Raw genomic sequence first — 16,021 nt, 5'->3', positions numbered from 1 at the left:
AAGACTCAATGAAGATCCAATTAAACCACCTATGAGACCTTTTGTTGCAGGTGGTGGCTGGGCCACAAAACATTGGTCTATGTATACAGAAGGGAAATTAAGACAATTTGTGTTACAAATACCTTCGATATTAAAGGATACTACTCACTTTTTCAAAGACTTGACTGACTTCACATATGAATTTGATGTTGCTTCATGCTTGATGGTTACTTTGGATGTCAAAAATTTGCTTACAACTATTCCGATTATTTATGGCATTGAAGCGATAAGAGAGATTTTAACTGTTGAGAGTGTTTTCACTACTGATACTATAAATTTGATTTGCATGTTTTTGGATCTAATTCTAGAGAATAATGTTTTTATATTTGACAAACAACTTTATTCACAGAAATGGGTGTTGCCATGGGCACCTCATGTTCAAACTCTTACGCAAATTTAGCAATGCATTTTTGGGAGAGTAAACATCTCTTTAATGATGAATTTTCAAGACATGTTAAATTTTATAGATGTTTTGTGGATGACGTCTTTTTACTATGGTCTGGGGGGAGGACTTACTTTACAGGTTTGTTTCCAATTTAGAGTCCACCACAGATTTTCTTAGACCTATCTTAAAATACTCATATGGGGAAATACATTTTTTAGATGTGACACATACAAGACGATCTAATGGAGATATCTCTACCTTTCTATATCGTAAAACATGCTGGAGAAATGGGCTGTTAGTCAATGGTAGCATGCACCCTATTCATATCTTTCCTAAGATTGTCAAGAGTCAATTTATGAGAATATCTAGACTATGTACTATATGTATATATAATATATATATATATATATATATATATATATATATATATATATATATATATACACATTATATATATATACACATACACACGCACACACACACACATACACACACACATATATATATATATATATATATATATATATATATACATATATATATATATATATATATATATATATATATATATATATACATACACACACACACACGCACTATATGTATGTGTATTATCTAGGCCAAGGTGGTGCAGCGGGTAGCATTGTTGTCTCACAGCAAGAGGTTCTTCGGTTTGATTCTCGGCTGGAGTTCCTTCTGTGCAGAGACTGCATGTTCTCCCTGTGGCTGTGTGAACTGTAAAGACATGCAGGTAGGTGCATGTGCATGTGGGTGTGCCTTCCCTGAAGGTTGGGCTTCGGGCTGGCAACTCGGCACCATAAAAACAACTGACAATCATTAGCAGACCAGTGATCGCTGTTTCAACCTCTAACCAGGAAAAGCCAAAATACATCTAGATTGTACTAAGGAAGAGGACCTAAACAAAGAGGCAACCATACTCCCAGGGTTATTCAAAGACAGAGGTTACAATACTACTAGTGAATAAAATACAGGGTGAAGTGTTGGCCAATAAGTTGGGTTCATGTAGAACAGCTGACAATGATACTCAAGTCAGAGTTATGTCCTTAAAGAACCCTAAAATAAATAGGGTATCTTTTACTACTAAATACACTAATGACATCAATATAACATGCAATACCATAAAGAACAATTGGCATCTTTTAACTACAGATTAACAAACAGCTGAGGTTTTTGGGGACACACCCACATTTACTTATACGAAAAGCAGGAACCTAAAAGAACTATTATGTAATAGCAAACATCTTAAACCATTTGGAACTGATTGGGCACTTTTTCCTGCAGAATGTGTAATGTGTGTAATGTTATAACTAAACATCAGGAATTAATTCATCCTAACATGACCTTTGTCTTTGCACCGAGATTTTGTGCTGATTGTAACACCACACATATAGTTTATTTGGCCACAGGCAACCTCTGTTTTTGTTGCTATGTGGGTAAGACCATTAAGCGACTGAGGGATAGGGTAAGTAGGCATCTATTTATGATAAAAACTAAAAATGTTAAGAATAGATTGGCTAAACATATTATTGAGCTACCAAATCATAATTTTAGTTTTAGAGTACTACAGCATGTTTCTAACAATGTTAGGGGTGGAGATATCAATAATTATTTAGAAAAAGTAGAGCTATGCTGAATTTTGAGATTACAGGCACATAGATAGCCAGGCATTAATGCCAATGTTAGTATCAAACCTCCTTTAAGTGGCATAAACTTAAAGTTTGAAAACCTAAAAAAAGAGGAGTGGCTGCATTTTTATCTTTGTAGATGCTGTTTTATGATAGGTTGTTTTATTCTATAAATATGTATTACTATTATCAGTCTATCAAGATCTGAAGAAGCGTGCAAGACGCAAAAGCACTTATCCATTTTGTATGTTTTTATCCTGTATTAAAGTGGATTTTTGCAGTGGCTGCCTTACTGTTTTTTGTTCATTGCTTGCTGATCTGCTTTTTCAATTTAGGCACCTGGGAGTTGGTTGATACTGTTTCTCTGCTTTTACAACACCTCTACATCTGCTGCCGACAACTGATGCTCCACCAGCTAAGACATCCAGAAAAGTTCATAATTGTGAAAATCAGGTGTCAAATCACACAAAGTGAATTGCAGGTGTGCTTGATTACAGTTGAACACCAAACAACGTGACAAATAAACAAAAACAAACAGAGTAGTAGAGAGCACTAATAAACAAAAACAGAGTACTAGAGAGCACTAAACTTAGGCTGCCATTTGCTTTGCCATTTTGTTGAAATTTTTATCGATATATGTGTGTGTGTGTGTGTGTGTGTGTGTGTGTGTGTGTGTGTGTGTGTGTGTGTGTGTGTGTGTGTGAACATATACGTGAATATATTTTCAAGTGACTTGTATGAAATATGGGCTTGTGATAAAAAATGGAAAGGACTATTTGGTTCCAACAGGTCTTATGTTATAATTATTATGATGCTGCTGGATTCAGGGAGCTGGGAATAAAATCAGATTTGCCAAAGTTAACCCTATATAATTAAAGTGATAGTTTGTTTATAATTTTGTATGCAGTAATAAAACTGATAAAATCAAATATTTCTGTAGTTCACAAACTTTATCACATAATTATTTTACACTAACTGAAAATCATTCCAAGAAAATTAGCTGAAACTGTATTTTTATTTATGGTGTTCTCTATTAAACTGCCCGCAAACTAAAGTATTTCTGAATACAATCTAGTTTGAATATAGGCATATAAATATATCCTAAATTTAAAGCAATTATTTCTGCACATTTTAAATTTAAGTACATATGCTTTTTATCTTTTTGTTTACAACAATTTGATTTATTTTACATCAAGGAGCATATTGATAGTATATTCACAGCAATGTATTATGTTTAATACGCACAGATGTAGTTTTTATTACCTTACTTAATATCTGCAAATGATTGCATTTTCATTTTAAAAATCTTCTGTATACTGTAATGTGGATGGGTGTGTATGTGGGGGGTAATTATCAATGAAATTGTCCTTTTTGGGATAAAATGGGGAAAGAAGAAAATTCACTTAACCAAATGGCTAAAAACTTGGGAAGTAATTTTGCAAGTAACGTCTATTTGAAAACAGGTACTCACCTTTGCAAACATTGCTACAAACGTATGTCTGAAGTGTCTTTGCAGCTTCTAAATAAATAGTTAAGCTGCAGCAACAGTGGCATGTGCCTTAGAAGAGAGAGCTGGTACTTAGAAATATTGCAATTACATATAGACTGACTGAAATGTACTGCCACACTTCATTCTGGCCAGTAATCAGACAACCAGTCTCCTTAGAGTTTAAATAACAAATTATGAGGTCACAGTACTATGCAACAAAGAGGATTAGTAGCTGGGTATCCACAATTATTTTTGCAATTAATTTAACCTTTCTTGACAAATATGGCCCAACAGTGCATATGCAGTAGAGTGAGTTTAACCAACGGAAGTTTGTACTACAGGCTTCTTTTGTGCTACCACAACTGAGAGGCTAAAAAGGAGCAGTGCTGAGCAGGTAAACAAAATTTCAAACATCTCTGGAGAACAACATCAGTGTGACACCTGCTGTGTCACGAAACTTTAATAAATAAACAATAACCTTCGTCAAGCTTACAGCTGTAGTGTTATTAATGCATAAAGCCCAGGAAAAAATAGAGAAAATAACACTGAAAACCAACAAGATAAATGCTCTCCCTATACAAATAGGATCATAGTGTACAGTGTTAACTACAGCTACAAAAAAAGACCTTTCTTAAGTTTTAAGTAACAAAATCTCCTTACCTGGGTGGAAATGAAATTTCCAATTCAAAAAGTCTGTCTTTAAATGCTGAGAATTCCTTGTCAAACTGTAAAAGCTAAACAGAAATGAAAGAAAAGCATTTCATTTTACTATTTTGTGGATGATATCATGCAGTAAATATGCTACAATATGTGTAGAGTGCATTCTTATGTCCCAAAAAGAAGTAAAAAAGATAACCGAGTCTATTATAATTTGCTTAAGTGATTATTTTATATGCAGCTGTAACTGTACAAATGACATACTAGACTGTATCCTGAAGCATGACGTTGTTTCCACAGAAAGTTGCACATGATTATTAAAGCCAGGTTGTTCAGGTATACCAAAGGAAGGTATTTTAAAGTGGTTTACTTCTAACGAGAAGCTGAAAATTCATTCTAAAATAGATTATTCTCTAAGCTGGTTAAAAATGTGAAGGTGAGGTAACTCTAGATCTGAAGCTTCCACACATGATTTTGGAGTTAAAAGTGTCCTTAAAATTTATGAAAGTGGTTTATATTTTTGTGTGTGTGTGTGTGAGACTTGTGTATGTATTTAGTATGCATACTGCATACACACAGAAATATACAAGTGCACATTCACAAATATACATACAAACATGCATATAAGAGTACTTGCACACTTGAAAAAATTCCACATGTAAATTGTTCTTTGTGGACTTAATAGCAGGCATCTCTCACAGGTACTTAACTAGGCTATTGATCTGTAAGGATCTTAAAATCCTGCCCTTGCATTCCCATGGTAATTGTTAGCTTCTATATTTTGCAATATGACTCTCTTATGTGGGCTGCACAAGTATATATCAGTTGGGTGTATGTCTTTCCATCAAAGTTGCCTTTCGTTGATGACTGAGAAAGCCGGTGCAGCTAATCGAAAATCAGCTTAATGAACTGCACCAAATATTTCACACAGACTGTGGTACAGTGGGGATTGGATGATTTGCCCTTTCTCCACTGCAGTGTGAGCCTAGAGTTAATATAAGTACCATGGGAGTGGGGGCACAGCCCCCCATATGGGGGGGGGGGGTTCTCCCCTGCAAAAACATTGGTTTAGTGGTTTCTTTTGATCCTTTGTGAATGTATGTTTTTTTCTGGTTTGACCATCTGAGGTTGATAAATTATGTTTTGAAGTTTCTGCATGTCAATGAATAGTTATGATTCCATGTTAGTTACTTATATGTTTCCCATATTCAGGAGGGCCACTGGAGAATAAAAAGGTGTGAATCTGCAGTTGCCCATCCATTCTTGCAAGCTACATTTGAATAGAATAAGAGAAGGACTCTGCTTTATGAGGAAGGGAAGCTGCTTCCATAGACGCGGTATTCTTTCGGATAAATACCTAACTCTCCATCATGTTATGCTAATCTTGCAAAGGAGATTGAGGTCTCTTGGGCTGGTGTTTCCAATACCAATGGACTTTTAAATGTGTAACAGTTCTAATAGAACAGGATCTGTTAGGGCTCTACATGTGAGGCAGAGGTTTGCTCTCAGTAGCCTGTATGACACTGAGAAGAGAGGCAAAGCTTTGAGACGGGCTGCATAGTTTTTATGATTTAGGCTCTTGATTTTTTTAGTGAGAAAGCATTTTAGTTATTCCAGCTGTAACAAGAACATGGACAGGTACATTACGAAAGGGGAATAATACACGATGATTGACCTAATGAGTGCCAATTATAGAGGAGCAATTATATCCCTGGATCAGGAAGTCATATCCTTCAATAGGTCCTATATTACAAGACCAAAAGAGCAGAACCGCGAACACCTAAAGAGTGAAAAAAACAGAACCTCGAAGTGCTGTTTGTCAGACTGCGGTACAGTGAAGATTGGAATATTTGCCCTTTCCTCACTGTAGTGCGATCTCAGAGTTGGAATCCATATTTAGTGGGGGGGGGTGGGGGGGGAGCCCCCCCCACAATAGCAAGTTCGAGGTTTCATTTCTTTCGCTCTTTAGGTGTTTGCGGTTTTAATTTTTTGGTCTTTTAAGACCCCCTTCAGTATAAGCTGTGCAATGTTTAAGGAGGACTCCCTGACAATATTGGATACGTGGTGATCACAAGAGAGTTCATTGTCAACATAGGTTCTCAGATCTCTAACTACAAGTTCGGTTTCCAGGGGGGGTGTTGTCAATATGGTAGTTAGAAAGGGTTTATGCTTGCTGAAGGATACAATACATTGCTTGATATTGAGTTTCAGTCCAAGGTTCTGGCACCACCTATTACTTGAGACAGACCCTTATGTATGATCACTGTGTCCTCTTGGGAATTTGTAATGACATAAAGTCTGCAGTCATCTGCAAACAGGGTCAGTCGCAAGCCCTTAACATTAGCTTTGATCATCAAAACGTACATACAAAACAGAAAATGCCTAAGGACTGAACGTCAGGGCACCCTTCTACCGACGGGTGTTTTGTAATAAACAGAACCACTCACCCCTGTAGTGTAGCTGGGGAAGAGCGAGAAGAGCAACTGCTCTGAGTGCAAAGTGCTGGGGGGTGAGATTAATCAATCCTGACCTCTAATGCAATACTGTTGCATTTGTGATCAAACCTGGGCATTGTAGCACTCTGTGTGTGGTCTACACTGTAGCAACTGTTTGCTACAGTTTATAAGAAGGACTTTTTTCATTTAACTAAGACAAAATTATCATATTGCTCTACACAGGCAGGGTAGAAACTGTAGCAAATGTTTGCTACAGTTTATACCCAGCCTGCACAAAATGCTATGGCACTAGGTTTTTAGTTTAAAAAAAAATACTTTTAAACTGTAGCAAGCAGTTGCTACAGTTCAGAACACACATGGAGTGCTGCAGTGGTCAGGTTTGACCACTAATGCAATGGAGAAGGGTTGGGGGCAGGACACAGAAATGGAACCTGAATGGCTAGGCAGGAACAAGGTCGGGGGTGGGGGTGCATCTGGCCACCTGGATGGTGTACCAGTAGAATGAATATCCATTTTTTTTTTTGTTTGCTCAATTGAAGAGCTTGGGAGGGGGTGTGGATCTGCAATAAGATGATTTTTACAATGTTAAGATTAGCTTAATATCATTGAAGAGTTGAGGGGGTGGGGTACTGGTTCATGCAACAGGCACATGGCACTGGTTGAGACAGCTACACTTCTAACTCTTACTTCCCGTGTTCTACTTCTGAGCCAGTTCAACCATCCAGTGAGTAACACAGGGATTTATATTTAGCTGTGAGAGTTTATCTATAATGCCTGAGTGTGGAATTGTGTTGAATACTTTGCCAGACAGGCATTGTGCACAGATTTGCCCTTGCCCACTGTTCTCAGTGACTTTTTCAAAGAAGTCAGCTAGGTTAAGTAGACAGGACCATCCATTGTCGAATGTGAATTGAGTAGGTTTGAGAGTCTATAGATCACCTATATCCCTTACTTATTAATTCTACAATGATCCTTTTCATAGCCTTGCAGATGAGGCTGGTCAGGTGTATGGGTCTGTAATTACCCAGGTAATGTTATAGCCCCACCTGTGCACAAGGGAATGACTGTTGCTGTCCTCCATTCATCAGTCAAGACTGTTTTAAGGTTAATGCTGAATAGATCTGTAGGGGGTCTGACAATTCATGTTTCAGGCAAGCCAGAAGGCATCCTGGAATGTTATCTGGCCCCATAGATATAGGGATCTTGGCCTTAGTGTCTTGGGAACTTGCTCTTAGGACATTTAATGAAGGTGGCAGATGTCGGTATTTGATCTGAGAATACTGGAGGGAAGAGGGGTTGAAGTTTGAGCTGAATTTGCCTACTAGTAGACTGTCAATGTCCCCTGGATCTGAGTATGAGGTATCACTTATTATTAACTCTGTGGAGTGCTGGGCATTATTTCTGATATTATTAGTACTTTTATTTATTTATTTATTTATTTATTTATTTATTTATTTATTAATTAAATAAATAAATAACTAAATAAATACTTAAATAAATAAAAACACTAATAATATCAGAAATAATGGCCAGCACTCCACATAGTTAACTATTAGTGCTTTTAAAGAAGGCTTTGTGGATTTATTTTATCTGGAAGGCTATTTTAACTGATATCTGTATTTTGCTGATTTGAAGAAGATTTGGAGTTCCTTGTTTAGTTTAGCAAGAACATTTTTTCTTCATCAAAGTTAAGAATTATTTTTGTGTGCAGTGAGGTTTTTTTTTTGTTTTTATAGAGTCTTTTCATATTAGTGTTCCCCCACAGGGTTTATTTGAATTTTGCACTGTATTTATTTCTTAAGGGATCAAATGTGTGCTTCTATATAACTATTTGCATGTGCAGAGAATTTGGCAATAAACTATTCCACATTAGCAAGCTCTCGGTAACTTAGAGATCAGTTGATAGGTATGGGTTACAAGCTTGTGTTTTTTTTCTGGTTTGTTACAGAAACTGTTTACCTAAAGACAAAATAATGAACTTACAGAAAATTCAACAGATCTGTAAGACTACTCTCCCTCTAATTTCACAGGTAATATAAAAGTTATTTTCTCATGTCTGTGTGGTGTATATAATCCAGGCTGCTGTTTCAAACTATTATTTCTCTTTGTCCTTACAGAAATAATATGCACTGCTTTCGGTCTGGGTCAACAATGAAAACAAAGTACAAATCACTTACTCAGTTAAGTAATGCAAACAAAATGTGTGTGTGTGTTGGTGTGTGTGTGTGGTTTTTGTTAAAGTATGCTTAGATTCATTAGGGGTGGTCGTTTTGTGATAGCGGCACCCCCATGAAATTCACTCACTTCTACTCCACTTGCTACCTCTTGCCAGCCAAGGCTGCGAGATCTACCCCTCCAGCTGATGGGCAAAGTGAGGTATGAGGTAAGCAAGCAGGTGAAGGAGCCAATACAGCCATGCACAGCAAGTGGTGTCTTATCTGTTAATGTGCTATCTCCCTTACATGCTGGCATCACATATTTTATTCCATGCATGGGTTCCCTCAAATTATCTATGGTATGATGCCAGTTATTGTCATTAGGTGTAATATATAATTGTCAACTATGGATGAATAAGGCCAATCTATATTATTTCAAGCAGAAAAAAGGAAATTGGCTAGGCTTAAAATAGCACACAAGAGTAGCTGGCCTGGTACTTACCTATGAGCATATATTAGTAGGATGCTGCACATAGTGAGGCATGGTCTTTGGAGTGTTTATGCACTGGACAGTAGGATGCCAATAACCCCTTAAGCGTGCCATAACACCAGTCTGGCTGCTTGGAGACTACTACGTGGAGACTTAGTCTTAAATGGGTTAACAAAATGGTCATCCTCTCATTAGCATACCATCCCAACTGCCCCCCCATAGGTACATGAGCAGGAAAGGCCTGATTATTCCTCCCTTTGGTCTGCCAGGTCCAGTGAGATCCTACGCCACTGCTTAAATGGACATCAACTTGTTGCATGCAGTCGGAGCTTCATGTGTTTATGCCAATGGATTTGACACATTATCAGAAAGTAATTGCACATGATAGGTAGGCACTTAGTATATAAAGTTCATAACTTGTGATCAGAATAATGCCAAACAAGATAATAGAATGTATCATTGTTTTAATTCATCAAATATAAATTTTCTGACTTCTCAATTAACTTACAGTCTACTGACTTTGGCCACACAGCTACACTGAGAAACTCAGAATGCACCTTGGCAGTCAAGTGGCTGCATATTGCTAGGTGTGACAAAAATTCTGCATAATCTACTCCTACCAGTGTACTCTCAGAAATTGCTATGGTGGAGGTCTAATGGTTGGGGCCAATATGCGGTTATCATGCAGAAATGGAAGCATTCTGAAATATATGAAGCATTCACATTGCAAGTAGTGCTTCAAAATCTGTTGAGTGGACTGCTGCTTAACCCACCAGTTACAGCGGCATTTATTTCTAAAACACAGTTGATTTTTTTGGGCACATTGGTAACATATACTTACTTTTTCCTGTGACTATGACAACCAAAGTGTTAATTTAATCAGTGAATTTATAATATTGCATCAATGCAGGCTGGTTTTCTCTTTTGCATATTACAACAACAGAGGCTAGGATTCACAGATATGTTCTTTGAATTACCGCACCATTTGCATAGCTGCTGATTCGCACTTCATTATACATTAATTGTCTAAGTCCAAACCAATGTATTAGCACCTGGATAAATGTATACTTTTTATATTCACTTACTTTATTTGTTTTGAGGCAGTAGTTGGACTATGCCACAATACGCATAAACAAATCACCCATAATATCTTATGCAGTAGTAAATTTAAAGAACACACGTATGGCAAAGTTAGACTGTACAAAAGTAATGAATGGATAAAATGATGAGTCAAAGTGTAGTGACAAAAACAGTGACTGGCTGGAGACGAAGCATCACTATAACAAGGTAAACATTAAATAATAAGGTAAGTCTCAGCAGAGTTTGACTAGCCTTCATTTAGAGTGGAGAACACCTAGATTAACTACTTACATTAATATTGGTTTTGGTAATTTGTCAGTACTGAGGAACAATGCTTTGAGGTCTTATGAACTGCTTGTGAAAGTCTTGTGTTATATTCTATCAGCCTCCATTCGCTTATTGTGTGGCTAAGTTACTTAAACAAACAAGTTCTGCCATGCTGTGCCTAAAATGGCTCAAGTGTATTAGTGCTCTAGCCTGGTTAACAAATATAAATAGATAAGTATAAGTGCTCTGCCATCCATAACAGTTGTTTAATGAGAGTGGAAAAAGAATTTGGCTATCCTGTTGCAAAAACAGCAGCTAGGTAAAGAACTACAGTGATGTGTGTGTGTGTGTGTGTGTGTGTGTGTGTGTGTGTGTGTGTGTGTGTGTGTGTGTGTGTGTGTGTGTGTGTGTCTGTGTGCAAAGATATGAAAAAGGGAAGGGTGAGAAAGTTCTGGATGCTAAGCGTGATGAAGATCCAAATAATTTTAGGAAAGGAAAAGAGGAAAAGGAGAATTTTCTGCATCATGTTGCTAAAGTGCAGAATGTGATGCCGTAGGCACAGAGCACTGGCAATTCTGTATGTAGAGTGGAGTGATGAGTTAAAACAGATCTGATGGAAGGACAAAGACCAAATAAGAGAAGTTTACAGATAAAAAACTAAAAACAGGGCACAGTGGTGAATGGGCAGCAATCCGTCTTTTACACAGTGAAAAAGTGGTGATACTTATCAGGAGACTGCATCCTCAATGTTATTATTTTCTTCAGACCAGTTGGGAGTCCAGTAATGCTACATACTGAATGGGGAACTACAGGAAGTCCATATTCTATGAGTGGCATTAGCACCCCTTTACCTAGATCCTTCTATGGATCTGATGTTAGGAACTTTGGGGGTCTCAAGCATAGAAGATCGCTTGTACTTATTCAATGTACAGGGAAAGGAACAGCATGGGATGAAGGGAAATGCTAAGCTACTTATAACAGCATACTGAAACACCTGAGGGAGAAAGTACAGACCAGATGGAAGTAAATGGGTCTAGCCTTGCGATAGCAGCAAACAGCAGCAGGTACTTATTACCAGTCACACGGAACCTGATGGCAGGTCCAGTAGGAGGTCACAGCATATAACAGAAGAGTCCTGCCGTCTGTTGCACTGCATTTTGATGAAATGGGATAGTTAACCTGTTTTGACAGATTACCATGTTTCACTGAAAAGGGTAGTGAAGTTAGCAAGATTGCAAAATGGTTGAGGGTAAACAAGTTTCTCTTTTACCTCAAGGTTATATATCTTGGAGTTAGTATATTTAGAAAACCAGGATTGAGGAATTGATGAAGGCATGTCTGGTAGTCAACACAGGAGCTTCACATTATTAAAATAAGAGCATCTACACACCAGAAGTTATTTAAGCTTTTGTAAAGTACAAATCATGATTTCAGGAAAGTGAACAATAAAAGACCCAAAACTAATGTATGTTAATATCTTGGTAAGCATAAATGGCTTACAGACTTTTTCTCATCCAGTACTCTGTCAGTCTTATCCGCAATACATATAGAGAACTATTTTACTGTAGTTTTATCCAAGGCAAGACATTTGAAATATAATGTTAAGAAGGGGTGGGACAATATAACAAAAGCTTTAATAAGTTTTAAAAAATAATACTCAGAGCAGTTCCCCTTCTCCCATTTTGTTGTAAATGGTGAATACTGCTGTGTCCTTTCCTGAAACAGTGTTCAGTATCAGTCAAAATTTCTAATGAATGGAAATATTTAATGAGTTTGAAAAAAAAAGATTTTTTAGGGTATTGGCCAATGCAGGGACCAAGAATACAGGTCCAAGCCTCTTTACCAAAGAGTTGGGGCTATTGCTAAAAAGAGAAAGAATACCAGATAACTGTGAGGGGAATTATCTAGTAGTGAGAGAGAAATTAAAAATGTGAGTGATGAGAACAAACTAAATTGTATTACTTATTAATTACATTTTTTAACCAGGATAGGTTAGGTAAGCACCCATTTTCAGGTGATCCCCAGACAGAAAAGTTCCAACAATGACTTTACAGTAAATAAAATCACTACTACAAGGTTAGATTCAATGTACAAAGTAAAGGATTACAAACTAGATTCTACAACATAAATCTACTATTACTTCATTTATAAACAAGATAATCAGTGGGCATAATATTAATATAACAATCTCTGGGACACTGGTAGGAAAACAGAAGGTTATATACCAGAAATTATAGATATAAAAATGAGTCTGTGAACTTAGGAATATAAATGGAAAGAGAAGAGAAGGGGGGTTTGAGGGTAAGAAAAGATGAGTAACATTGAGAGTTATAGCAGGGGAAGGGAACTGTGGAAAAAATAAGGGAGAACAGAGGAAGCCAGAGATGCATACAGACAAGACAAAGACTTGTTTAGATTCTGTTTATCATTTATTATAGCCCCCATGCATCACCTCACTAATGTGCTAATCCTAACTATAACCCTACCCCATGACAAATGGTTACATGCTTATTTTAAGCAGAAAGTAAAGATGAGTAAAGCTAGACTTTAAATCTGTGTAACCCTTAAATGGAAAATGTAACATATGTTGACTTTAGACTGAATTATAATGAAGTATATAAAATAAGTTAAGCAAACTTTGTGCATTGCATATGCTGATGTCTGTAGTAGGAGTAGTGTTATATCCTTTATAAACAAAAGCTGAAGATGGATTAATGTGACATCCGACTCACCAGCATCACTGAAGCAATTGCGTTCAGTTTCTTGGGGATTTCATTTTTTTCTCAACTTATTTTTATCCTGCTACAGATCTGCCTAATGCTTTTAGGAATGGCATTCCAGCAGGCAAGTGCTGCCTTTCAGAAGGTTGTTTCGGTAGTAGTCAGTTGTATGGGTTCAGCTCCTCAATAAGAATAATTCTGTTCCTTTTAAGTAATGCACTTCTAATACAGCACTAGTAATTATGTAGTAATCTGTAAGCAACAGATTTTAAGAATAAAACAGTGCTAGCTAACACTGGCAGCCAATAGCATTCAGTTAGTGTGCTAAAGCAGTTTTCTCTCATTTTTGGACAAATTAATAAACCTAATGATTTTATTTTCCTTGGTATGGAGTAGAACAGAGTTTTGTGGATAGAGTATGGAAATGATGAGCAGTTTATATTCAAACACAGGCAGCAATGCATCAACTATTACAGTTTGTGCAGCTTTTAATGTCAGTACGCTGGATATTTTATAAGACTGTTTTGGCTGAGGCAGTAACTTTTTGACTATTATTTCTATGCAAACTAAACACAAATACAGAAGAAAAAGCGGTGACTGTTTTTTTCAAATCACTTGAAATAAAACGGCCAAAAGTAAAAAACATACAAATTTTTATTTAGACGTTCAGTTAATGCTTAATGCCTTTTCTTTTTAATTAAACCTTAAAATGTTCTTTTTTATTAAGATCGGTTGGGTGACATGCACTTAATTTCATCTGCCACAAATATTCCCTCCAATTCAGTTCGTCCTCAGCATTAAACATGTTTGCAAAACCTTGTACCAGACCTAAAACTACAAACTTAAAATCTACCTTACAATTAGCCTTTTTATAGTGTTTACTAAGTGCATTCTTGTCATCACCACCAGCAGATAATAGCATACTTATTCTCGTATATCCTTCGATCTAGCTGCCCGGTGGTTCAAACAACATAAAATGCAGTACAGGAGCTGCAGAGTACTCAACTCACTACAAATTTAGATTGCATGAAAAACAACCTCTAATTTTGACATACATATTTTTCACCATTAGGTCAACAATCCCTGTTTATAAATAATGGTAATAACTAATGTGATGCCCCACAACTGAGTAATCAAGGAGCCTCAATCCTTACCACTGGCACCAGAGGGGATGTACATTGGGAGGATGACAGGTATATACATACAAACACATACACAGACACACAGACACACACAGACACACACAGACACACACAGACACACACAGACACACACACACACACACACACACACACACACACACACACACAGACACACACACACAGTATTTTCAGATGCAGCTCTCTGCATCAAGTGCAATTTCCCTTAAGGGTACACAGAGACCACATCAGTCTGGGGCTGATTTCTCCCTCTTTCTCCAGATCACCAATAAGACTCCCCACTGGCATAGCTATAGGGTTGAGATCTCAGTTGAGTGGTCAATCCAAGACCTCCAGCACCCTTTCTGTTCAACCAGTTCTTCATGTCTCTGCCCAAGTAGCTCACACATACACTTTGAGGTTTGTTTTACACACGCACACACACACACACACACACACACACACACACACACACACACACACACACACACACACACACACACACACACACACACACACCTGGGAAAGGCTGGCACAGGTTTACTAGATATGCCACTGCCACAACCCATCCACATCCTTATCAGCTACTGTAAGGCCCTTAACAAAGGGTGTCCAATATTACTGTGTAATGTTACTATCAATACAAATGGTAGCTTGACCAAGAGCAAGGCATGGCCCACAGTATCACCAAATAGATATGCAAGTACTCTCAGAACTTAAATATGTCTAGACAGACCAGCCACAATGAAAGGTTTAAATATATTTAATAATAAAAGAACAATACAATACTAAATATAAATGTTCAATAGTCCGAATCCACAATAACTGAACACACTTTAACAAAAGTGCTTTCACTGAAAAAGCGCTTTTGTTAAAGTGTGCTTGAAAAAAAAAAAAAAAACAATAAATCTTCTTTTATCAAGGGAGACAAGACTCCCTGCACCCCCCCATGTGGGAGGCTGTGCCCCTCACACTCCCCCCCACTTTTATATTCTCACTCCAAGGTCGCACTACAGTGGGGAAAAGGGAATTTTCCCTTAACCGTACCATTGTGCAACCAGCACAATGAGCATACTTATCAGAAAGTGCTGCATCGGTGAACAGCACTTTCGGTTAAGTATGTTTGGTGATGTCTGCATCGGCAGACAGTGCCATCGGGGATTTGTACAGATCCCATATATAATTTATATATATATATATATATATATATATATATATATATATATATGCACAGTAACATCAGTGTCTAAAATGACAGGAAATGCAGGACAGTCTCAAATAAATAAAGAAAAACATCTAAACTATGCTTCACTATATTCCTGACTGAATGTAAGAGAATTATACTGCTGCCTAGACTTACTTACTCTTAACATGGCAAATGTGTGGTAAATGGATCTTGTCAGGTCAAAGACAAAATACGGAATACTCAGTCTCTCTCAGAGAATTCTTAAATTAATATCCCAAATATTACTGCTGGGATAGTTTGCAGGATGACAT

General features: G+C 37.2%; 1 protein-coding gene across 3 annotated transcripts in view; it reads right to left on the bottom strand.

The window, feature by feature from the left end:
* INPP5A (inositol polyphosphate-5-phosphatase A) overlaps positions 1-16,021 on the bottom strand; it is a 3,411,481-nt gene that overhangs the window by 353,261 nt on the left and 3,042,199 nt on the right. For all 3 annotated transcript variants that reach the window (XM_044056820.1, XM_044056818.1, XM_044056819.1), the window contains exon 12: positions 4,220-4,293. In XM_044056820.1, coding sequence (XP_043912755.1) covers positions 4,220-4,293 — 74 coding nt within the window. The remainder of the gene's footprint in view (positions 1-4,219; positions 4,294-16,021) is intronic.

The sequence above is a fragment of the Protopterus annectens genome, chromosome 14.part0 (assembly GCF_019279795.1).
Source record: "Protopterus annectens isolate FY-2018-M chromosome 14.part0, PAN1.0, whole genome shotgun sequence".
NCBI lineage: Eukaryota > Metazoa > Chordata > Ceratodontiformes > Protopteridae > Protopterus > Protopterus annectens.
The sequence above is the reverse complement of the archived record's forward strand: the minus strand, read 5'-3'. Positions and strand labels throughout refer to the sequence as shown.